General features: G+C 35.1%; 2 protein-coding genes across 4 annotated transcripts in view; both read left to right on the top strand.

The window, feature by feature from the left end:
• Positions 1 to 202: 202 nt before the first annotated feature.
• LOC111058954 lies at positions 203 to 12817 on the top strand. 3 transcript variants are annotated; one of them, XM_039423571.1, is made up of 6 exons: positions 203 to 342; positions 1713 to 1950; positions 2594 to 2797; positions 8604 to 9099; positions 10339 to 10480; positions 11695 to 12817. In XM_039423571.1, exons 1-6 carry the CDS (start codon positions 322 to 324, stop codon positions 11872 to 11874), a joined length of 1281 nt encoding a protein of 426 aa, XP_039279505.1. In that variant the 5' UTR covers positions 203 to 321; the 3' UTR covers positions 11875 to 12817. The 3 variants fall into 3 exon arrangements, with proteins under 3 accessions (XP_039279505.1, XP_022202233.2, XP_022202234.2); XM_022346541.2 differs by lacking the exons at positions 1713 to 1950; positions 2594 to 2797 and adding exons at positions 6617 to 6854; positions 7524 to 7727 and having other exon boundaries at positions 214 to 342; XM_022346542.2 differs by lacking the exons at positions 203 to 342; positions 1713 to 1950; positions 2594 to 2797 and adding exons at positions 349 to 541; positions 6617 to 6854; positions 7524 to 7727.
• A 4474-nt stretch (positions 12818 to 17291) lies between these two features.
• Positions 17292 to 26779, top strand: part of LOC111052338 (cilia- and flagella-associated protein 91) — a 32213-nt gene continuing 22725 nt past the window's right edge. The window contains exons 1-5 of the mRNA XM_039423570.1: positions 17292 to 17642; positions 19805 to 19881; positions 20707 to 20831; positions 21288 to 21359; positions 23089 to 23381. Coding sequence (XP_039279504.1) covers positions 17573 to 17642; positions 19805 to 19881; positions 20707 to 20831; positions 21288 to 21359; positions 23089 to 23381 — 637 coding nt within the window. The 5' untranslated portion in view covers positions 17292 to 17572. The remainder of the gene's footprint in view (positions 17643 to 19804; positions 19882 to 20706; positions 20832 to 21287; positions 21360 to 23088; positions 23382 to 26779) is intronic.

Below are 26779 nucleotides of genomic sequence, written 5' to 3'. Positions count from 1 at the left end.
CTGGACACTAACCCAGACATGATTGTGTCAGGACAGTATCCAGAACAGTGTTAGAATAACTAATATATCATCTACTCTTAATTCGAGTAATTTCAATTTTCGTCGCGTCCAGACAAGATACACTGAGAAGAGCGTGAAGAATATCAAGTCACCTGAAGCGGTGAATTTGAATGTGTTGGTTTCTTGATTCAACTTGCAAGAACGCTCCACTCTCATTATCAAATTCCATCAAAAATATTTCAGGTTATAAATTTCATTGCTATTAAGAATTCCCAGAAATAATCATTGTTTATTTTCAGTAGGTACTCTCTAGCCTTTGCCATGATGGGAGAATCTGTTCAGGTGAGATAAAATTTGTTGTAGGTATTCATTTATGCTTATAGTATAGTAGAAAATTCATCAGAAATAGGCACCAATGAGACAACAGTTGTAAGTGGGAATAAAATAATACATTATTTCTCAATCACCTCGCAACGATACGAACGCGAGCTCCAAGGGGGTACGCAGCCACATAAAACGTTTACATATAAATATGATACTGGTGAGTAACCCGTGCTTTGAAAACTGTTGTAAAATGCAATCTCCTTGTCCATGAAACATAAAAATATAATAATTATTTATTATTTTGTCAAAATGACGTGGATAATCATTTATTAGGGTTAAAAACTCTCAGCAAAAAAAGGAGTACATAGTTTGATCGGTCTTGAACCCACAACCTTTTAAGAAGAAAATGTACCGGTAGGCGTATATTAGGATTAAACAAACTACTGTATCCACAATATAAAAATCAAAAGTGTATCAGTATCAGTGGTCTCGTTCAGTATTGTGAGAACAAAAATTTTCTGTCAAATTACTGTCATGCAGCTTCCGCATCCAGTGGATGAGTCATCCGAATGTCTTGTAATCAAAATCAGCTAACTCATCATTATCGTCATAATAGACTTTGTATTAGGTAGCCTACCAAATTTCTTCAGTTCAGAAAAATATAGATAGGAACATAGGATGTGATAGGATCGTATATTTGGTAAATTATAATAGTAGTTCTGTGAACAGTAAGTTACATTGACCTGTTGTTATGTTTTCTGGCTGCAACTGTCTACAACGTTGATGGAAAGATACGGTACATTTTCAAGATGTTCGATGTTTTTGAAAGGGTAGTCATATATAGTCAACTGTCTACTAACGTTGATGGAAAGATACATTTTTAAGATGTTCGATGTTTTTGAATATTAAAATTGTCCACAAATAAACCTATAAGTTGGGTTACTTATCTGTTGAAACATTTCAATGTTTCGAGCTTTCAATAGTGTTTTAATAAATGAAAGACCAGTAAATTATAAAAGTAATCAACTTATTTAATGAAATACCTACCGATACCACATCGCCTTTACTACAACATAGAAAGTTGCCCTTGTTCCATGGATTTATTTTACCCAATTCTTCAAAATTTCTTTAATTTCTTCTCATAAATCATTTGTCTATAATTGATTGAACAAATACAGTGTTTTGTTATAGTACACAAATTCTAAATTTATTTAACAAAATATTAAACTTTGAGAGTTTTGTGTATTTAATTCTAAATCATTCCGTTTAACAACATTAATTTATCCTGCGATATTTTATTCCATATTATCCGTCAAAATTCACTAAAATGTTGGGTATTATTCAAATTTGAACAACAAAATTATAAGTATATTATTTGTGTGTTACAGGAAAACAAGGAAGATGATGAAAGCATGCGCACATGTTTGCATGTGTTGGCGGCCATGGGACAACTCGCGAGCTGTAAAGCATTTGTTGACAGTAGGCCTAAATGTGGTTCCACTTATGTGAACTGCCCTGATTCATTAGGATGGACTCCACTCATGTATGCTGCCAGGTTTGGACATTATCAAGTTTTGAAATTTCTTCATTCTATTGGCGCAAGCTTCACGTCCAAAAACATTTTCGGTGAGCAAGTACCTACTAACTCACTAACTATTTACTATTACGGAAGTTGAACAATGCACTAAAATAGATGAATTTACTCAAATAAAATATTACCCAATAACAAATGGGCATTCAAGGAAGCAATATGAAAATTGAAAAACTGAAGTAACTTGAATTTCTCCATTCAAATTATTTATTTATATTGTTTTATGTGTATTGTCCAGTATTATAGTGAATTGTTTTTGCTTTGAAATCCATTTCAATTTCCATATGAGAAAAGTTTCATATTTAAAGCGATAATAATAATAATTTTTTATCTGTACTTGGAAAATTCTGTGCAAAATTACAAGTTTTTTCATATCGAAAGCAAACCACAGAAGTTATTCAGTTTTATGTGGCTTTTGCCAAAAAAGGTTTTTGTTACTATAATATTACAGCAAAATATTATCATATGCAAATTAGGCCTATAGATGTTTTTAGGAAAAATATTTCAGATCTGTTAAGAAGGAATAAGTAAGGCAAACTGAATTAATTGTACTTGTACTTCTCTCGGTTATTGATTCTCAATACATTCATCTATCACACTACTTGGACTCTAAATTAGCTGACCAAGTATTCTTAATGTACCGTATTGTAAAATTGTTTTGTTAATTTATTTTCGAAGATTATACTACACTCTGTATGGCTGTTGCAAGTAATAGCAAAGAAGTATTTGAATATGTAATGGAAGAGCTGCAAAAATTAGGAAGTCTAGAAGATGAGACCATAGCATTTGAGCTGGCCTGCGTTCTGGGGAGAACTGACTTTTTGAAGAGTTTTCTCTCATTGGAGGAATTCGATGTGAACACCATTCACTGTTCATTAACTGGTGAGTACATTAGTCTATTGTCATATAGTTAATGAAATTTAAACTTATTAGCATAATTTAATTTATTATTAGTGTATGGCTTTCAATGGTGGGGAGACCCATGGGTAGTTCCACCTCACCACATACAGTCCAAAGTTCCCTAATGGGAAACATTGGGAAACGGACATTATAATAAGGCTATAATGAGCACAATATTTTTAATTTACACTTTCACTTCGAAATAAAGTTATTTTTTATGTTGAAAAGTCCAAACATATAAAAACCGAAACAAAACAAAAAACCACTTAGCCAAATTTAGAAAGTATTAAATTTATACAATAAATTTCGTTCCGAAAATTTATAGCCCGTTACAATTTTTCCAAAATAATAGGGAATAACATTAAATTTGTGACCGAATTTAAACTGGAGGACTGTCCACAGATATCACGTGAGAAAGTTTTAATATTCCTCCAGTGAGTTAACTCAAATTATAATGTGCCACTATATATATATATATATATATATATAATATATATATATATAATATATATATATATATAGTCTCAATAAATTATGGTCAAAATTTGATTAACATACCCAAGTTATATCTCAGTCTGTACAGTACCAATTTGCATTTATTGCTTCGTGGTCCAATTATCAAACGCATTCACTCCATATTGTACCAACTATGGCTTCTAGCTAGGTTATTCTCCAACTAGTGAAGAAAATGCCAAATCATCATATTGTTATAGGTGGTGACTTTAATTTCAATTTTCTTGATGTTGCATCCACAAATACTGCAACTTTTGTTAATCTGATGAGGTCCCTGAATTTGTACTGCACTGTGAGACAACCCACAAGAAAGGAAGCCTGTCTAGACAATGTGGTAACGAACTTGCCACAGTGTTTGTACAGAGTGGCAGTGATGAGTTATGCTTTGAGTGACCATGAATCTATCTGTTTCTCTGTGGATGAAAGGAGCTCTGATCTTTTTGTGAATGATCCTCCTGAGGAAATTATGGTGCGCCCAATAGCTAAGAGTCAGTTGAACCACTTCTCACACCTCCTGTCACTGGTGAACTGGAATGAAATAGTAACACCTGGCCCTGCAGAGGAAAATTTCAACAAATTCTTCAGTCGATTTAAGTATCTCTTCGACAACGTTTTCCCTGTCAAAATACAAAAACGAGATCAAAAACCCAACCATAGAAATAAGCCCTGTTGGATGAACCAAGAATTGGTTGTACTCAAGAACTGGGTCATTGTGGCCTATGATCGGTACAGAAATCTCAAGACAAATGATGCCAAGCAAATGTACTTAATGCTCAAGAAAGATTACAAAGAAGAACTTCTAAGAGCTAAACAAAATGCAAATGCACAGCATATAAACTCTTCACAAAATAAGTGCTCAGCTGCATGGAGAGTCATAAGAAGAGAAATAGGGACTCCAGGAAGAACCACGAGGATCAAGCCAGACGTTTTCAACTCCTACTTTGTGGACTCAGTTAAGGCAGTTCGTGATTCTATAGGCACTCCAGAAGTATCAGCCCTGCAGTTTCTGAATGCTGTGCCCAAGCCTGAGGCAGCTTTCTCACTTCGACCAGTTTCATGTGAGGAGGTGTTGGAAATTGTAGGTGAATTGAAGAGTTCAAATAGTAGAGACTTTTTTGGCATGTCAGTGAATCTGATCAAGAGTGTCATTATGAAAATCATTATACCTGACCTCCTGCCTGAATGCATGCATCACAGAGGGTGTCTTCCCTACTGTTCTGAAGATCGCTAAGACCATTCCAGTGCATAAGAAGGGATCATTCGATATGCCTGGTAATTTTAGGCCTATCTCTATCCTGCCAGTCTTCTCAAAAATTCTAGAATCCATCATTAAGAAGCAGTTATGCTGGTACTTCGAGAGCACTGGTTTGTTTGTAGATGCTCAGTTTGGTTTTAGAGTTGGCAGAACTACAGCCCAGGCAGTTGGAAGGCTGATAAGCACCATTCTAGAGGGTTTTGAGAGCCATGTTTTCACCGGATTGACATTGTGTGATCTGAGCCGTGCTTTCGACACTGTCGACCACCAAACTCTTCTGTTCAAGCTGGATTATTATGGAGTCACAGAGGGGACATTGAAGCTCATCAAGTCTTATCTGTCAGATCGTAGCCAGGCAGTTCAGGTGAATGGAAGGTTATCTGGATTGGAAGCGATTCTTCATGGGGTTCCCCAAGGATCCATATTGGGCCCCCTACTTTTCATTATCATGATGAATGATCTTCCATCAGTGTTGGGTAACAGGTTGGTTGCATATGCAGATGACACCACATTGTATGATGTCAATAAATCAGTGGACAATCTGAACGTAGAGATGGGTCAGTCTCTGAGTGCCGTCTCAGCTTGGTTTGAGTCCAACTATCTCAAACTAATGAGGAAAAGACTCAACGGATAATATTTGGCTTGAGAAATGTCACAGATCAGGCAAGGAGTGTTGGACTTCTGGGTTTTCATCTGGATTCAAAGTTGACATGGAACCCTCATATTGACTACATGTGTACAAAGCTCTCCAGAGTAATCTACCTACTTAGGCAGCTGATGCTGTGTGTACCTAAAAGCTATGTGAGGACTGCATATATCTCATTCTTCCAAGGAATAGTGATGTATGGATTGGAACACTGGGGTGCAGCCAGCGGCATTGATAGAGTTCTCCTACTGCAGAAGAGGGCCATCAGGATCATCACAGGCTCTGGCATAATTGATCATTGTCGCCCACTTTTTTGTGCAGAATCGGTCATGACTGTCATCTGCCTTTACATCTTCATATCCCTTAAACAAATCAAGGGCACCCTGGAATGTTTGAGTCTGAGGAGTGACTTTCATGACCACAACACAAGAGGCAGAAGCCAACTCAACCTGCCTTTCACAAGGCTGAGTAGGATACAAAATAGCCCAGGTAGCCTCAGCATGAGGCTTTTCAACCGGCTGCCAGCATCAGCGAGGACTCTTACAACACGGCAGTTCAAATCTGTCGAAGCTTCCGTCTTTAAATCAAAAATCAGCTAACTCATCATTATCGTCATAATAGACTTTGTATTAGGTAGCTACCAAATTCTTCAGTTCAGAAAATATAGATAGGAACATAGGATGTGATAGGATCGTATATTGGTAAATTATAATAGTAGTTCTGTGAACAGTAAGTTACATTGACCTGTTGTTATGTTTTCTGGCTGCAACTGTCTACAACGTTGATGGAAAGATACGGTACATTTTCAAGATGTTCGATGTTTTTGAAAGGGTAGTCATATATAGTCAACTGTCTACTAACGTTGATGGAAAGATACATTTTAAGATGTTCGATGTTTTTGAATATTAAAATTGTCCACAAATAAACCTATAAGTTGGGTACTTATCTGTTGAAACATTTCAATGTTTCGAGCTTTCAATAGTGTTTTAATAAATGAAAGACCAGTAAATTATAAAAGTAATCAACTTATTTAATGAAATACCTACCGATACCACATCGCTTTTACTACAACATAGAAAGTTGCCCTTGTTCCATGGATTTATTTTACCCAAATCTTCAAAATTTCTTTAATTTCTTCTCATAAATCATTTGTCTATAATTGATTGAACAAATACAGTGTTTTGTTATAGTACACAAATTCTAAATTTATTTAACAAAATATTAAACTTTGAGAGTTTTGTGTATTTAATTCTAAATCATTCCGTTTAACAACATTAATTTATCCTGCGATATTTTATTCCATATTATCCGTCAAAATTCACTAAAATGTTGGGTATTATTCAAATTTGAACAACAAAATTATAAGGATATTATTTGTGTGTTACAGGAAAACAAGGAAGATGATGAAAGCATGCGCACATGTTTGCATGTGTTGGCGGCCATGGGACAACTCGTGAGCTGTAAAGCATTTGTTGACAGTAGGCCTAAATGTGGCTCCACTTATGTGAACTGCCCTGATTCATTAGGATGGACTCCACTCATGTATGCTGCCAGGTTTGGACATTATCAAGTTTTGAAATTTCTTCATTCTATTGGCGCAAGCTTCACGTCCAAAAACATTTTCGGTGAGCAAGTACCTACTAACTCACTAACTATTTACTATTACGGAAGTTGAACAATGCACTAAAATAGATGAATTTACTCAAATAAAATATTACCCAATAACAAATGGGCATTCAAGGAAGCAATATGAAAATTGAAAAACCTTCATACGTGTTTAGAGGCTTCGGTATGTATTGTAACTTGAATTTCTCCATTCAAATTATTTATTTATATTGTTTTATGTGTATTGTCCAGTATTATAGTGAATTGTTTTTGCTTTGAAATCCATTTCAATTTCCATATGAGAAAAGTCTCATATTTAAAGCGATAATAATAATAATTTTTTATCTGTACTTGAAAAATTCTGTGCAAAATTACAAGTTTTTTCATATCGAAAGCAAACCACAGAAGTTATTCAGTTTTATGCGGCTTTTGCCAAAAAAGGTTTTTGTTACTATAATATTACAGCAAAATATTATCATATGCAAATTAGGCCTATAGATGTTTTTAGGAAAAATATTTTAGATCTGTTAAGAAGGAATAAGTAAGGCAAACTGAATTAATTGTACTTGTACTTCTCTCGGTTATTGATTCTCAATACATTCATGTATCACACTTGGACTCTAAATCAGCTGACCAAGTATTCTTAATGTACCGTATTGTAAAATTGTTTTGCTCATTTATTTTCGAAGATTATACTACACTCTGTATGGCTGTTGCAAGTAATAGCAAAGAAGTATTTGAATATGTAATGGAAGAGCTGCAAAAATTAGGAAGTCTAGAAGATGAGACCATAGCATTTGAGCTGGCCTGCGTTCTGGGGAGAACTGACTTTTTGAAGAGTTTTCTCTCATTGGAGGAATTCGATGTGAACACCATTCACTGTTCATTAACTGGTGAGTACATTAGTCTATTGTCATATAGTTAATAAAATTTAAACTTATTAGCATAATTTGATTTATTATTAGTGTATGGCTTTCAATGGTGGGGAGACCCAAAGGGTAGTTCCACCTCACCACATACAGTCCAAAGTTCCCTAATGGGAAACATTGGGAAACGGACATTATAATAAGGCTATAATGAGCACAATATTTTTAATTTACACTTTCACTTCGAAATAAAGTTATTTTTTATGTTGAATAAAAGTCCAAACATATAAAAACCGAAACAAAACAAAAAACCACTTAGCCAAATTTAGAAAGTATTAAATTTATACAATAAATTTCGAGCCGAAAATTTATAGCCCGTTACAATTTTTCCAAAATAATAGGGAATAACATTAAATTTGTGACCGAATTTAAACTGGAGGACTGTCCATAGATATCACGTGTGAGAAAATTTTAATATTCCTCCAGTGAGTTAACTCAAATTTATAATGTGCCACTATATATATATATATATATATATATATATATATATATATATATATATATATATATATATATTATATATATATATATATATATATATATATATTATATATATATATATAAATTGGTACTGTACAGACTGAGATATAACTTTATATATATATATATATATATATATATATATATATATATAAAGTTATATCTCAGTCTGTACAGTACCAATTTGCATTTATTGCTTCGTGGTCCAATTATCAAACGCATTCACTCCATATTGTACCAACTATGGCTTCTAGCTAGGTTTTTTATAATACCAAGTTTCAAAAATATGTGCTAGACACATATAATTTAATTTGGCTGTTTTTTATTTTACTTTGTTGACTCTGCTAATATTAATTTGTTCAGGTATCAATCCACTGCTGCTGACAGTGTACAGTGGCAAAGTGGAAGCAGTAGAGCTGCTACTAGCCAACGGAGCCAAGCCGCCACCAGTTGATGACTCATACCCGTCTGCCCTAGACATAGCCGCATTCAACCAGGACGCCCAAATGAAGGCTGTACTAGTCAAGGAAAAGCTCACCTTGTGTCTCACCCCAACCCTCTTGACGCCTTCCATCGACACCGAAAACTTAGTTTTTAATTTTTCCACGCCACCTCCGTTCCACTACAATTTGCAGGAAAGCGGCTATCGTCTCAACTATTCACCGAAACATCAACGGGATACAGTTGATTGCAGCTTCCATCGTTTGGATGGTCTTCTGTCACCTAGGTTTCTGAAGCCTGAGGAGAATAGAAGATGGCTGGACTCAATTGAGAATAAGTTGACTAAAACTACAAAGGAACCGAAAACTTTCTCGCGAAAAAAGTATATTTCTTGGATGTCCCAGAAAATCAATAAGAGGTAATGTAACACTTTACGACAATATTATATACTATTCATGAAAAAATGTAAGAATAAATTGTTTACTTGTAGTGAGATGATATTTTTGCCTTATAGTGTTGGCATCTTATTCGTACTGACTGAATGAGCTCTGGATAACATTAGAGGACTCGAGAATAGGCCCTATAGTTGAGGCCCCTGCAGGCCCCACAACCGCTGAAAGTGAGCAGGTAGAAGTGGGGCCAACTTTCTCACTCGCACATATCATAATATATTCCTCCTCTGATTCACTAGTTTATGAGAGACTAATAATGGTGCAACAACTAGAATCTCAAAATTCTTATACCTCATTATTGTTTTGATAACTAACTTTTGTAAAACAAATAGAGGTTTTAAAGTTGAATCAAAAGTTCCTCCCCATATAGAATTACCATACTGAACTAAGGATTGGAATAGAGCAAAATAAACAGATTTTAGTAATTTTAGACTCAAAATACTTCTAAGCATGTACATTTTTAAATTGACCACCCTTAATTTTCTACAAAGGTAGCTAATCTGAGGTGACCAGCGTAGATGCTTATCAACAAAAATACCAAGATACTTGTAATTGTTTACACTCTCAATAACCTCATTGCAAGAATCACATGGATACCTGTTACAAGCATTATTCAAACAAAGCCTGTTCATATCTAGATCTCCTCTTGTTGTTGGACTGAAGGTCATACATTTGTTTTACCAAGATTTAGTCTCAAATAATTACATTTTAGCCACTGAGAACCTTATAGTAACCCACTTTTGTTTGCTTGATAACATCTTCCCAGGAACCTTCTTGGAAGATAAGTGCTGTGTCATCAGCAAAACAAATTGTCTTAGACCCAACTGAGTCCAGTACACTAGGCAGGTTATTAACATAGATCAAAAATAAAACTGGTCCCAATACAGTCCCTTGAGGTAGACCCCATGTCACATCTCTAATCTCACTATTACTACCACCACAGCTAACGATTTGGCTTCTACCCCTTAGATAACTTTCAAAGAAATCTAACTCTATTCCTTGAATACCAATATTAGATAGTTTCTGGATCATTTTATATGCATCATCGTCTTCTTGATATCGTATCGTAATGATTTACATTGTTCAATTCAATTTTCACATTGGACTTCTTGTAGTTTACGGTATCTTTTTATTACAATTTTATTTCGCTGCATGTCATTAGGAAGAAAATTTTCCTTTGAAATTCTATGTTTTCCTTATTCCAGGAGAGCAAAATCGACGAATGACATATGTGAAGACAGTTCAAAGGCGAACCTTGATGGAATGGAAAGAACCGATTGTATTCTGACACATATTCTCACAGAACTGAAACTTGAAAAATATATTGCCAAGTTCAAAAAGAATGAGGTAAATTGATAAAATAATTCCAAAGTGATGGGGATTTATAATAGAATACTAGAGAATGTTGATGTTCTATTGAAAATTCCTCACAAGTGAGTCTAGGAACGTATGCAGTCAGTCTTTATTCTATTCGGATTTAAATCTCTAGGTTTTTTCCAACTCAGCTGCAATCCAAATTCATGAAAAGGTATTTCTTTCTTTGTTAATAAACAGAAAATTATTTGACAAATTTCGTTGAATATGGTAGTAAACTAATAATACAATCAATCATTACTATGGAAATGGAATGATAATGATCCGTGGTCTATTGAGAGCTTGCAGAGCAGCCTTGAGATCCCTGGTACAAAACCCACTACTTATCACCTAAAGTTTTTAGCCAGGTTTACTCCACTCCCGTGTTATCGGACGGGCACGTTAAATGGTCGATCCCGACTGAAGTTTGATAGTATAAGGCCCATTGACGACTTTAATTATATATTCAGCTGAAATAGGTGAGGTGGGACCTTCCCGCAAGTGATTAACAAAAGTCATACGAATTTACTTTTTACCATGAAAATGATGTATATTCTACAGTCCTGGGTGGACTTTGGCCTCCTCAACAAAGCGCCTCCATTCGTCTCTATCCTGTGCTTTCCGTCGCCAGTTTGCCACGCCCAGCACACGGTGGTCTCCAATCGCGTCGTTCAGCCATCTTCTCCGTGGTCGACCTCTCTTTCTCGTTCCAAGCATTCTCTCTTCCAGGAGTCTTGATGGTACCCTCTGGTTACTCATTCTAGCTAAGTGTCCAAGCCATTCAATCCATCTGGCTTTTATGAAACGCACCATACTTCCTGCTCCAATGGCCTGGTCTATCTCACTATTGAATCTGGCTCTCCACACTCCTCCATCACATTTTGGTCCCCAGATTCTTCTGTACATTTTTCTTTTAAATGACCTTAATGCTTTTTCATCTTTGTTCAATATAGTCCATGTTTCAGCCCCATAGGTTACAACTGGTCTCACTAGCGTCATGAACATTTTCACCTTTGTTTTTCTGGAAATTAGCCTGCTTCTAAATATTTTTTGATTAGCAAAGTATGCTCTGTTGCCCATCATTATTCGATTTGTACTGTATATACATTCATGTTATAATTATCGATTTTTTAGTTATTCAATAAATTGAGCACAAATGAAATACACGAATAAATGTATAACTCGTGTCAAAATCGTTATTTTTCTAGATGGACCACTTCACTGTGTTTACTTTAACTGAAGGTGATCTGATAGCATTGGGAATTCTCAAGAAGAAAGAGAGATTGAATATTTTGGAGTCCTTGGAAGAATATAAATCACAAATACAACATAAACTAGATGCGACTTCTGTTAATAAACAACAAGTATGGAGTCTTTCGCCTCAGTGATGTGTAAAATTAATTAATTAATTGATAATATTAATAAAGTTTTCAAAACATTTTTTTCAAGTAAGCTAATAGGTACCGTACGGAATAAATCAACGAAATTTATAGAGCATTGACGAATTAGAAATACAGAAGGGTACCTGCTACTGTAGGTAGGCTACTGATGAACTAGAAAAATTATCAATTTGTATATTTTCAGAAAATTTTAACTTTTTGAAAAAATGATTATATTATGCGGATTATGATGAATTTTACAGTTTATGACTTTTATAATGTAGTTTATCCATTATTAGGTAATAACTTGTTTTAATGATAACTTTTATTTCCTAACAAAAGTAAATTAATGGACATTTATATTTAAAAATTGATCTAAGAATAAAAGATGATGGTTTCTTGACCATACCGAGCTGCGATGTGTTAACACTCTTTTTGATGTATTTACGACGTGCAGTCAATTATTTTTAGTAAATAAGCAAATTTGTTTACTTACCAACTGGAGTACTTTCGAATGACAAGCGTTCATTTTTAACCTTTCTTGCTGTTCGAAAGTACTCCAGTCATTAAGTGAACAAATTTGATTATTTCCTTATAATAATTGACTGCACGTCGTGTAAAATACATCAAAAAGCGTTTTATATAGTAATTTAATAATGTTGAATAAATGATTGAATCCTTTTCTATAGTTCATAAGCTATAGCTTGGGCTTCATGAACATAATTTTTTTTGTTATATAAATCAACCCATACAAGTTTTCAAAATAGACTGAGGCGTACGTACATCATTCCACTGATACAGTACCGGTATCTATATAATTTATTAAATAGTGAAGGATTCATTCAAATAATCATTAATCAATGAAAATTTTGTTAGCTTTATATGTTTGTTAGTATTGTGAGTTTTGGAATGTGCTGATTTAATAAAAATATTGTTACAATTTATAAGCTCATTACCTCATCAGTTTTTGAGTGTTTGTCTATTAAGTATATGGTTCAGGCGGTTTTTATTATTAATTTATAAATTGCTATTCAAATAAAGTGGTTTCATCTAGTAAACTGGATTGAAAGTAGTAAGAGCTGCAGATGAAAATAAATTGTACGTTACATTTGTTTAAGTGCTAATTAATGAATAATTATTATTAAACAAAATTCCAATTAAATGCTGTAAATCACAACAGGGTAAACAGCTAAATGGAAATTTGATGAGCGCTACTATATAAAAACTATTTGTCAGCCCGGGAATATTTTATTATTTGTATATTTTGTCATAATTTTTGTACAGTAGCGCTCATCAAATTTCCATCTGTAGACTGGCTGGCCGCTATGGCTTAGTATAAAATGAGCACTGCTATCCAGAGATTGTCAGTTTCGTGTAAGGGTAAGCATTCCTGACCGGCAATTAGGGGGTAGCCTACTGGGTTCCCGGGCTAACAAATAATTTTTCGCCACACCGCACAGAAAGCAGCTGTTTTCCAGTCCCTACGTAGATCTGAAAGACATTGTTTGCAGATGACTCTCGTCTGACGTCAGAACAGGTTTCTTTCCGGCCTAGGCCGGAAAGAGTAACCTTTCCAGCCGCTAACATGGAACTAAGAAAGGTGATCAAAAAACAGCTGATCAAAAACTTTTCATTATTTGTCTTCATTATTCAATAATTAAAACATTGATAATAATATCATCTTATTGTCATTTGAAAGAATAGAAAAGTATAAACTCAACCTCCCACATAATTGAACATCATCTTTTAGGTTATTTAGACAAATCATAATAAGAAATAAAAATACTTGGACAATTTCCTGATATTCAGATTACCTCAGATTTGCTAGAGCTATCACCTTCCACTTCTGCTTTCGGAAGTGCTCAGTAAACAAGAGTATTCTCATATATATATTATTGCTTATTTTTGTGTGTGGCGAAAAATAGCATTCGCACCACGGGCAAAAATGTTTTTTCTGCTCTCAATCTTTTCTAGTCCTCGGCCTACGGCCTCGGACTTGAAAACCGATTTCGAGCCGGAAAAATCTCATTTTCTGCTCTAGGTGCGAAATATACTATTTGTATAGTAACGCTCATCATATTCCCATCTGGCTTTCATGAAACGCACCATACTTCCTGCTCCAACGGCCTGGTCTATCTCACTATTGAATCTGGCTCTCCACACTCCTCCATCACATTTTGGTCCCCAGATTCTTCTGTACATTTTTCTTTTAAATGACCTTAATGCTTTTTCATCTTTGTTCAAGATAGTCCATGTTTCAGCCCCATAGGCTACAACTGGTCTCACTAGCGTCATGAACATTTTCACCTTTGTTTTTCTGGATATTAGCCTGCTTCTAAATATTTTTTGATTAGCAAAGTATGCTCTGTTGCCCATCGTTATTCGATTGGTACTGTATATACATTCATGTTATAATATAATTATCGATTTTTAGTTATTCAATAAATTGAGCACAAATGAAATACCGTACACGAATAAATGTATAACTCGTATCAAAATCGTTATTTTTCTAGATGGACCACTTCACTGTGTTTACTTTAACTGAAGGTGATCTGATAGCATTGGGAATTCTTAAGAAGAAAGAGAGATTGAATATTTTGGAATCCTTGGAAGAATATAAATCACAAATACAACATAAACTAGATGCGACTTCTGTTAATAAACAACAAGTATGGAGTCTTTCGCCTCAGTGATGTGTAAAATTAATTAATTAATTGATAATATTAATAAAGTTTTCAAAACATTTTTTTCAAGTAAGCTAATAGGTACCGTACGGAATAAATCAACGAAATTTATAGAGCATTGACGAATTAGAAATACAGAAGGGTACCTGCTACTGTAGGTAGGCTACTGATGAACTAGAAAATTATCAATTTGTATATTTTCAGAAAATTTTAACTTTTTGAAAAAATGATTATATTATGCGGATTATGATGAATTTTACAGTTTATGACTTTTATAATGTAGTTTATCCATTATTAGGTAATAACTTGTTTTAATGATAACTTTTATTTCCTAACAAAAGTAAATTAATGGACATTTATATTTAAAAATTGATCTAAGAATAAAAGATGATGGTTTCTTGACCATACCGAGCTGCGATGTGTTAACACTCTTTTTGATGTATTTACGACGTGCAGTCAATTATTTTTAGTAAATAAGCAAATTTGTTTACTTACCAACTGGAGTACTTTCGAATGACAAGCGTTTATTTTAACCTTTCTTGCTGTTCGAAAGTACTCCAGTCATTAAGTGAACAAATTTGATTATTTCCTTATAATAATTGACTGCACGTCGTGTAAAATACATCACAAAGCGTTTATATAGTAATTTAATAATGTTGAATAAATGATTGAATCCTTTTATATAGTTCATAAGCTATAGCTTGGGCTTCATGAACATAATTTTTTTTGTTATATAAATCTGAAACCCATACAAGTTTTCAAAATAGACTGAGGCGTACGTACATCATTCCACTGATACAGTACCGGTATCTATATAATTATTAAATAGTGAAGGATTCATTCAAATAATCATTAATCAATGAAAATTTTGTTAGCTTTATATGTTTGTTAGTATTGTGAGTTTTGGAATGTGCTGATTTAATAAAAATATTGTTACAATTTATAAGCTCATTACCTCATCAGTTTTTGAGTGTTTGTCTATTAAGTATATGGTTCAGGCGGTTTTTATTATTAATTTATAAATTGCTATTCAAATAAAGTGGTTTCATCTAGTAAACTGGATTGAAAGTAGTAAGAGCTGCAGATGAAAATAAATTGTACGTTACATTTGTTTAAATGCTAATTAATGAATAATTATTATTAAACAAAATTCCAATTAAATGCTGTAAATCACAACAGGGTAAACAGCTAAATGGAAATTTGATGAGCGCTACTATATAAAAACTATTTGTCAGCCCGGGAATATTTTATTATTTGTATATTTTGTCATAATTTTTGTACAGTAGCGCTCATCAAATTTCCAATTATTTCCATCTGTAGACTGGCTGGCCGCTATGGCTTAGTATAAAATGAGCACTGCTATCCAGAGATTGTCAGTTTCGTGTAAGGGTAAGCATTCCTGACCGGCAATTAGGGGGTAGCCTACTGGGTTCCCGGGCTAACAAATAATTTTTCGCCACACTGCACAGAAAGCAGCTGTTTTCCAGTCCCTACGTAGATCTGAAAGACATTGTTTGCAGATGACTCTCGTCTGACGTCAGAACAGGTTTCTTTCCGGCCTAGGCCGGAAAGAGTAACCTTTCCAGCCGCTAACATGGAACTAAGAAAGGTGATCAAAAAACAGCTGATCAAAAACTTTTCGTTATTCAATAATTAAAACATTGATAATAATATCATCTTATTGTCATTTGAAAGAATAGAAAAGTATAAACTCAACCTCCCACATAATTGAACATCATCTTTTAGGTTATTTAGACAAATCATAATAAGAAATAAAAATACTTGGACAATTTCCTGATATTCAGATTACCTCAGATTTGCTAGAGCTATCACCTTCCACTTCTGCTTTCGGAAGTGCTCAGTAAACAAGAGTATTCTCATATATATATTATTGCTTATTTTTGTGTGTGGCGAAAAATAGCATTCGCACCACGGGCAAAAATGTTTTTTCTGCTCTCAATCTTTTCTAGTCCTCGGCCTACGGCCTCGGACTTGAAAACCGATTTCGAGCCGGAAAAATCTCATTTTCTGCTCTAGGTGCGAAATATACTATTTGTATAGTAACGCTCATCATATTCCCATCTAGCTTTTGCCAATATTAGCCGTAGCAGAAGTCTTTGGGGGTAATTTTCAGAATTTTATTGTAATTTTGTTCAATAATAATATTACCGAGTAAAAACTGTTTATAAAGTTGTATTTTTGTGGTGTAGGTCTATATTTTAGAGCATATAGCCCTACTTCCAAATATAACAATAATTACTATTACTATTGTATTTTTATATAACTTTAACACTTCACACATCAAAGAATGTGAGTGTTTTTTCACTTTATAGTTATATAAAAATACATAGTTATAATATTAGTGAAAACAATATAGATAACCAACAAAAATAATTATTCTCCTATCAACTCAAATATTTGATAGTGATTAAATATTAATCGTACTGGAGTTTGTCTGTGAGCCTTTCTATGTTTTATTGGAATAAATAAATAAATTCAAAAGACAAGAATTTTTTTAAGATAAAAATTATTGAAACTAAAATAAATACTGTAGTAGCCTACCGTTAATTCAAGATTGCCGCTAATTTTTTTAGTATTCTCATTGGTGCAATGTTGGCAACTTGAATCTAAATCTCAATCAGGAATGAGCGAATGTAAAATTAATGAGAATAACAGGTCTATCAGAAGAATATAATATATATTATTCAACTATTTCTCATTCAAGAAACAGTATTGAATAAACTATTTTTCTGTTTTATTCAAATTATGCTTTTATAGTCAATATCGACTTTTGAATAATCGACTTCATTTTTATACAATGTTGTCAGCAGACGACAGAAAAGAGAAAACACGCAGACTCGCAGTCTTGCCGACAAAGTTACCATGTGAATGTTTCAAACAAACAAAACTTTTGAATCACAGTGATATTAATTTAAGTCTGTCTATGAGTAAAATTACGCTTTTATAGTAAATATTTTCTCACTTTTTTCTGTTATAAATAGTAAGCTTTATTGCCTGTCAACATGAGTACGGCAATAAGAAGCCACAAGAAAGTCAAACTTCTTCCAAACAGACCATTAGATTTCATTTACGGTGAGTAGCCTAGTTTTAGTTTGTAACATAAACCTACTTAGTTGAAAATGATCACTAATAGTTTTTCAAACATGAGTTGAATAAGCTACAAGAAGCTAGGCTACTGTTAGTAATGCATATTTTCATTAACTATACATTCAATAATGTGAGCTTTACTTCTCTATCCTAAGTTTGATTAAGGTTTTTATTATATATTCAGCCACCACTTTTGGCGACTAGTGTGTTACCAAGTGCCCAAAAATCGAAGGGATGGGGGCATTAGTCCTTATTGCGCTTAATAAACATAGGTACTTTGAATCTTATTGGCAACCTGTTGGCCAGATTATATGTAGTCGACAACCAGACTTTGGTTGGTGTTTCACTTAGGTCGCCAACTTGACAGCCAATCCTGGTGTCTCACTGGTGTCCAAGCAAGCTTTACATAAGGACGCCAATGGTTAGTCCCTGGTGACCGAGACTGGAGGCTTAATGGTATAAAAGCCTATAGCCTACTCTTATGTGTTTGCACAAGTTCCAATCTTAGAATTACAATAATACAGGGCTATTTCAAATTATATTATTTAAAAATTTATATTCACAAAAGTACTTATCCAAAATGAGCAATATTTATTCAACTGGAAAGAGATATACAATAATTACCTTGTGTCCCTTTTAGACCAAGCAGCCATGACGTGCATTCAGCAGGGCAGGCAGTCAGCAGCCAGGTTCCAGGCGGGCAATATGTCGCTCAATCACCAGGCATTGTTTTAAACCATAAGTCAGTGAGTCGAGCAGCCACCGAGACCGGTGACCATACCGTTAGCCATAACTTGGCTGCCCTAGCCTATGCCCAGCCTACTGCTTGATTTGACTACACGTCCTGGCTGGCTAGTCTGATAAGGGCCTAAGGTTATTATTTTGACAAAAATCTGGGAATTTCTTCTTGCTATCATCATCATCATTATTGGCACTACAGCCCATGCAGAGCCTCAGCCTTCACAACCACATCCTTTCATCCCTCTCAACATTCTGCTGTTCTTCTCCTCTTCTTACACCCAGTTTTCGCGAATCCTCCTCCACATCGTCAACCCACCGCTTTCTTGGTCTTCCTTGTAATCTTCTTCCTCCGGGTTTGCCTTCCAGCACCATTTTTGGCACCTTCCTTTCCGGCATTCTGTGCACAAGACTATCCCATCTCAGCCTCATACTTTTCACAACATATAAAATACTGGTTTCCTTGAACAAACTAGTTCCTCGTTTGTACAATAAGTACAAACTAGGAGGATAACTCCATATTTCATTTTCCTTGATTGCTCCAAAAATTCTTCTTAAAGACTTTCCTTCCCTTCTCTATAGCAGACCTTCTCCTTTTCAAGTTATAGTCCAAGCTTCGGCCCCATATGTCACTTTTGGTCTTAAAAATGTGATGTAAATTTTTATTTTGCCTTTTTTGACACATTATTGGACAGAAGGATATTCTGCAGGGCGAAATAGACCCTATTTCCGGACATTATCCTAGTATCCACTTTTTCAGCCACATTATTTTCTTCTGTTATTAGGGTGACTAAATACTTGAATGATTTCACTTTCTAAAAGGTTCTACCTGATAACTGTACCGTGTTCCATCATTCACTGGCCTCCTAGACATAACCATGACTGGTTTTCTGCATATTAATTTCCAGGCCTAGGCTACTTCTCTTGTCTCATGTTCCAGCTTTTCATATATCTCAGTCAGTTCCCTCCTATTTCTTGCTAATATGGTCACGTCATCTGCTTAAGCTATTATTATTTGACACATCCGGTTGAAGAGTGTTCCCCCAGGGTTGTTGATGGTCACCTTTCTGATAACATTTTCCAGCACAACATTGAATAACATGGTTGACAGCACATCTCCTTGTCTCAGTCCTCTTCTTACCTCAAAATCATCTGTTACACATCCATCAATCTTCACCATTTTTTCTTAGAATGAAGATTGTTAATTTCAGTAAATGGGTCCATCGTTTATGAAAACCTTGTAAAACGTTAGAGTTACCATAATTTACTTTTAATTTATTTAAATTTGCATTACAACTCATATAATTGATTTCATATCCAAGTTAAGGCTTTACATTTTTAATTAACTTATTTAAATTAATTTTATTTGAATCTGTTTCATTGCAATCCTAAAATATTTTGCTTTACAGATCCAGTATTCACTGTTTCAAATTCTAAAGACTACTACAACACGGTTAGCGAGTCTATGAAATATGCAACTGAATTCGTAAGTACAATCAGAAGATAGAAGAATCAGAAGATTCAATCTTTGAGTTTGAATAGTATTAATTCCAAAAAATATAAAACATCTACAAAAATTACATTTTCTACATGTTACTCACAAAAATATTTTCAAAATTTATTAATTTTTAATTACGTTACCTTTATTATTATTCAAAGAAATGAATACGATATGCTGTTTTATTTGAAATTAAAAAAAAACCTTGAATCATGATTCAAATTATGCCACCAAATCTCGGCAGCAGAAGAATAATCATTGATCTCTAATAGGAGCATAGAGTTCAAAAGAAGCTAATTTTTCTAATTGGTTCATAAATAACCTTACAGAAAACTGACATTTATCTCATTTATGAATACATATTATATCAACATCTTCTATGGCACCTTTCATTCTAGGTCTATATCGAGATAGACGATATTGAAAAAATACTATCCATAATCTTTGTTCACTAGTTTTTTCATGTTTTAAAAAACTATCTTTTGAAAAAAAATATTGAGCATCATGTTAATCTTTCAAAAATAATTTTATGATTTTAAGAAACTTGAAGAGCTATTAGATTCTTTTTTGCTGCACCTAACAGCTTATTGCTAAGCAAATTGTTCTTTTATTTCCTAAATCATTGTCACAGGCCTACCGTATGTTATTATTAATTTATGGATACGCTTCCAACATGAGTTTGTCTCTTGTAGTATTTTTCATTTTAAAAATATTTAATTTCTGTATTTGTATTATTGTATTTCTGTAAAATTTATTTAATTTTGTCTCCTATTCTATTTGTTCGTATCAACTAATTTCATTTTATCCCATTAGGTAATGCAGCCTAACTTTTCAAGTATGTTCAGTGAGATCCAGCACTATCCAAACTCATCTTTAATTCTAAAATCGGCCTATCCAATTCCAGATTTCATAGATGCATCATTTAAGGGGAAATCAAGGTAATTATGTTTTTCGATGTTCTATCATGAAAATATCCCATTTACAAAATTCAGAATCATCTTTTAGATACTGGTTCATCAAATGATTATGAAATAGATACAATTCATCACAGATAAATCTCTTTGATGTTATTTTCTAATATCAGTTTTAAATTGCCATTTCATCTGAAATTTGTCATAAATATTCACAATAAACAATATTTTCTTTGCACTATAAGTGGAATAATTAGCCCCATTAATAAAAAATATAGAATAGAATTACTATAACTGTCACTAACACTCATTAATTTTAACATTTTTGAGTGTAAAAACCAAACTAGTTTTCTTTGTTACACCATTATCAGTTTCTCGTTAACTCGAACACTGATAATAGTACTATAGCTAGTACTAGTAAAATCGAAGGTTCTACGTATTTATTACTGATCAATTTGCTCACTGAATATATTTTTATTACAGATCAATGAGCAAAACAAAGCAGTCTGGACACATTGAAGTTGACGGGGCAGATAGGTTCAGATACTTTCGCAAGTGAGTTCAGTTTATATGTTTTGCATAAAAAGCCTTCTTAAAGTTTGCAAAGTGATCAAAGAAGATTTCGTAGCTTTAACCATTTCCCAACAGAAAAAGTTTGGTAAAGCTATTATTATGTTAATCACTACTCATGATACAAAGTATCGAACTGCTTTGTACTATGATACATGGTTTTCATTCCGTATCATTTTTTAATAAAAATAAAACGAGTTTCTGGTTTCAAAAGCATCAAAGTCTCCAGGCTGGTCTGAACTATTCATGACTTTTTCAGTATGCATTATCCACTCAGCAGTTCTAATACAAACACAGACATCAGTTTCGTTTTACTTGGAATGGAATGACATTTTTTATTATTTCAATTCCTATTATTACCATAGATCGATTCAGATCAGCACAATGTTTATACTGTATGTTCATAATAGATTTTTCTGATTGTTGCAAAGAAATAGACAATAATTACTGGGAATTTAAAGTGATATTCAACGATTTGAACCTGATAAATTGGATTGTTGAATGACAATTAAAATTCAGTGAAGTTTACTGTACAACATTCCTTTTCCTCGTATTCTATTGGGTGATGAGTGGAGATGATTTCTGATTTCATATTTGGATTCATCTTTTCATAGTTCAATATTTTTTTGTTAAACTAGAACTTTTAAAAATAAAAAATGTTTATGTTTAAACTTCTCAGGTGTTTAAAAACTTCTTAAAACCTTTGCCTGTCCCTTTGTGAGGCAGGAGTATTATTATTAGGAAGTTAGACTTTGAGAAAAAGTGATGAGACATACTTTGAGCAAACGTCGGCGTAATTGTTAGATCCGTCGGCTTATTTGTAAAATCCCCATGTGAAAGGACAGGAGAGCTGCGAAATATGAAATATGATCTTCCGTAATATGATCTTCAGGAGCCAGGATTCTGCCGTGTGACAGAGGCCATAAAGTACCTACCGTCATCGTTTTCAAGCAATTCTGTATCAACAATTTAAAATGAACTACCGAAATAATAATGGATGAATCTTTCCTGTTGAGCAACCTCATGAAATTTTTAGAATTACGATATAGTGTTGACCACTAATGGATTAAATTTTGATTTTTTATATTAAAATTAGTATATTTCTTTAATCATTGTTCATTCTCTTGACTGAAAAAATCTGTATTCATAATCATTATCGGCTTTACCGTATTTATTTATGTTGTAACTGCATATTAGTTTATATTAATATTCACTGATTTAGGTTTCAATCAAGTAATGTAGTCAAAATTTTCACAGCGTGAAAACACTAGAATATAGTCTGATACCACGAATTTACAAATAAAAAAATTACATTCATGTTTCGACACCTATGGTGTGAAAAATCCAATACTCGGATTTACATTCGATTTCCATCTCGAAGTTCCAAATTTTTCACACTGAAGATGACACCATAGGTCTCGAAACATGAATGTAATTTATTGAAAATGAATTCGTGGTATCAGTCTATACTCTAGTGTTTTCATTATGGATAAGTATCTCTATATCTTACATATTACGTTATCATTTTCAAAGCATTAAACAAATTCTGGAGATTGATTGATTGATTGGTTGCCATTATTAAGGGCGGAGTTAGGACTCTCTGCCACACAACATTAGATGGAAAAAGAGATGCTTTGATCCTATTATGCCTCTTGTGTACAATCGAAACCGTTTCATCTTACAATGTTTACTTGGTGTATGAACTCGGTTGCAGACCGTGCGAAGTAGGCAAAGAAATGGTGCCGAAAAAGCCGTCTCTACAATACAAACTGCTGTTGACGGACTTGATCGACCCGGGCTCGGCTCTCGGCTGTGACAAGAAGGCGGCCGATTCAGCTGATCAGCTGAGTTGGACAGCTGGCACTCGGAAGCTGTCGGCCGGGGCAGGGCGGGGCGTGCAGACAGACTATCGGGAGACAGAGACGCAGACCATGCCATGGACGCCGCCCTATGTCTTCCACGGCGCCGTCACGCCTGAGATACTTACGCTCGCCAATCTCTCCTGGGGTATTCATTATCGATATTCAATTTATTATATTCATATTCACTTATATAGATAATCATTAATCTAAAAAAAAGAAAATTAAATTTTCACAAAAAAGCAATAAGAGCTTAGTCTACTTATTGCAATAGCATGCATATTATATTACAAGTTGATGTTAATAGTTTATTATAGTTTAAGGCTGGCCACTAACGGATGAACATGCATGATAATAATAATATTATTCGTATGGCTTTTATTGGTGGGGAGTTCCTGACTGAAGTTCCACCTCGCCTGAATATATCATTTAACTGTCAAAGGGCCTTACGATTGTCATACTTCAGCCGGGACCGACAATTTAACGTGCCCATCCGATAACACGGGAGTGACCTGTTCAAAAACTTTTGGCTAAGAGTGGGTTTGAACCTGGGATCCCTATGCTGCTACGCAAGCACTCTATCCACTAGAACACGGATCACTCCAACTATATACATTATTTATGACAAACATGCATGGCATGCATATACACATATACATGTTCATCATCAGCGAAAGGCTTCTATCATAAATAAACAACCATTAACAATAAATAAACCACTAGAAAATTACAAGTTATAATGATAGAAAAAGTATAGAAGAAGAATCTACAAAACATGGTCATTTTTTGCGTATTGAAATACTGGTTAAAGTACACTCAAGGATGCATTTTCTATTTTTCGACCGAATTTGACTTATGATGCATTATTTTTAACCGCCTCTCCGAGGCGAGAAGAATGAGCTGTAGTGCGATGAGATCCGATGATTGTATCAAAAGTTATGAGTGTTTGAAATTCAAGTTTCCTCATGCGTGCTTCTCCACTAAATTAAGTGATTCTCATAGAACATGATACAATGCACTTGGATCATTGTGCGAAATCTCAATTTGATGACAATGGATTTGGTTATGATGGTTGAAGCTGAAACTTAGGTGTTTTTCATGTCTATATTGACTGGACTATTTATAAAATTATCAATAATTGTATTAAAATTTGAAATGAACAAAAATAAATATTTCAATATAAAACTTGCATATTAAGAGTAGCTAACTTTTGTTTTGGTAAAAACTGTAAGCTTAACAAATGTTGGTGCAGTAGGCCCAAGTTTTTAGTGACCCTCAATACACCTGAAACCAACGAAAAATTACGCCTTAAAAATATGTCTGCATCCTTGGTTTTCCTATAATTTGCTATTTTGTTTTCAATGAAACTCTTATGTTTATGTTTTGAAGGGACGGATTCAAAGATCCAAAGGTTCAAAGAACCTCACACGTCAACCGAAGCTTATTGTGTGTCCCAAAAGTATGTTAGTTAGGCAAACCAACTCCCGTGTCCTTTACGAGATCCAGGAGTTTCTTCCCTATACCAACATCCCATTCCTCACCTGGTTGCTTGCAGCCAAACAGATCTTCTTCCAGCTCCTAGACTTTCGCAATCCAGTATGATATGCTTAGCAGTCTCTTCAGACTGATTACAAAGCCTACACATCTGGCTTTCATTTCTGAGTCCAATTGTGTGGAGATGTTTCCTGAAGTGGCCATGTCCAGTTATCAGGGCAATCACCTGCTTGACCTGACCTCTACCTAGACTCACCAACCACCTGGTGAAGCGAGGGCTTGCGTCTGCCAGCAGTCTTTTGCCAATTGCTTGACCAGGGTGACCCTGCCATTGCTGGTGGTGTAAGTCCCTGGACCATTTATTTATTGTGTGGAAGGCAGTTGTTTTACTTATGCCACAGCCCGGCTCTGGGCCAAGGAATGGCATACTAGAATCCTGCTTAGCAAGCTCATCTGCACGCTCATTACCTCCTATGCCTACATGGCCAGGTACCCAACCAAGATGCACAGAGTTGAGCGTTGCAAGCCTGCTGAGCGTTTTGTGGCACTCCCACACCAATTTGGACTTGATTTCATTGAAGTCAAGAGCATTGAGGGCTGCCTGACAGGATTACTATATGCTTATTGCAGTAGCGCCTGGCAATGTCTATGTTGGCACAAGTCATGATGCCCCAAATCTCTGCCAGAAAGATGGTGCAGTGTTGTCCCAGACTTGCATAGATTTGTGCTCAAGGTGAATCACTGTACACCCCATAGCCAGATTTCCCTTCAATTAGAGAACCGTCTGTGTACCAGACAAGGCTGCCTCTTTTGGGATAGGGTCCTTCCTCAGACTTCCACTCCTCTCTAGAGCAGAATTTAACAGAGAAAGGTTTAGTAAAAACCAACTCCGTGCTCATGACATCTGACGTCATCTCAAGCACAGGGCTGTGAGCAACAGCTTTGGCGATTGTGCAGTGGCCTGTTCCAGACAGGCCTTCTCTCCATTGGCCTGCAACTTTCAGTCGATAGGCTGATTTCCGTGCCTCTGCCATAATAAAAATGTTCAATGGCAGTAATCCAAGAGCAACTTCAAGAGTTGCTGATGGGCTGCTCCTGAAAGCTGCAGTGACTAGAAGTGTTTGCATCGTTTGTAGACTTGTGAGTTGGCTGTGGCTGTAACCTGGTTCACCTTTGTCCACCAGACTAGTGATCCATAAGTTATCTGAGGCCTTATTACTGCCACAGTACAGCCACAGAGCTATGTGGGCTTGATCCCCCACATGGAGCCTGCTAATCTTCTGGTTGTCATAAGCGCCCATTTAGCTTTATGCAGTGTATTGTTTAAATGATTGTTCCAAGTCAGCTTTGAGTCAATGGTCAGCCCTAAATATTTGACAGTACTTGATACTTCAAGCCGTGTAAATTCAAGTTTCAACCTGGAGAGAGACTCCAGGTCCTTTTTCCTTGTAAATGGAATGACTGCAGTCTTCGAGGGATTTATACTTAGTCCCTCTCCAAGACATCAGTCATTAACAGTTTTGAGGTTGACGTTCATGACGTCAGCAACAATGTTGGTGAACTTTCCCTGTACCATGAGGACTATGTCATCAGCATAGCCCTGTACAAATACACCTTTACTTGTGAGTTCATTAAGGAGACCATCGACCACAAGGTTCCACAGAAGAGGTGAAAGCACACCTCCCTGCGGACAGACCCTCGCAAGCGCAATCACCAACGACTCACCTTGAAGATCAGCCATGATCCGCCTGGAGCAGAGCATGGCCTCAAACCAACTACATATGGCAGGCTCAAGACCACGCCCCTGGACCGCCCGGACCATGGCCTTGTAAGTGGCATTGTCAAAAGCGCCCTCAATGTCCATGAAGGCACACAGGGCAATCTCCCTGGCAGCAAGGCTGTCCTCCACCCTGCTCACAAGCTGATGCAGAGCTGTTTCACAGGACTTGCCAGGCTGATAAGAATGCTTATTCCTGTGGAGAGGAGTGTCTGAAAGCACTTAGATGTCTTTCCACCAGTCTTTCCAGCGTCTTCAAGAGAAACGATGTGAGA

This window comes from Nilaparvata lugens, chromosome 3 (assembly GCF_014356525.2).
Source record: "Nilaparvata lugens isolate BPH chromosome 3, ASM1435652v1, whole genome shotgun sequence".
Lineage (NCBI taxonomy): Eukaryota > Metazoa > Arthropoda > Insecta > Hemiptera > Delphacidae > Nilaparvata > Nilaparvata lugens.
The sequence above is the reverse complement of the archived record's forward strand: the minus strand, read 5'-3'. Positions and strand labels throughout refer to the sequence as shown.

Bases quoted from the DNA above. Each gene is read 5' to 3' on its own strand.
- LOC111058954 (XM_039423571.1), top strand. From the start codon at position 322: ATGATGGGAGAATCTGTTCAG. The intron at 343-1,712 runs GTGAGATAAAAT...TGTGTGTTACAG, and splicing joins TGATGGGAGAATCTGTTCAG to GAAAACAAGGAAGATGATGA. The intron at 2,798-8,603 runs GTGAGTACATTA...TAATTTGTTCAG, and splicing joins CATTCACTGTTCATTAACTG to GTATCAATCCACTGCTGCTG.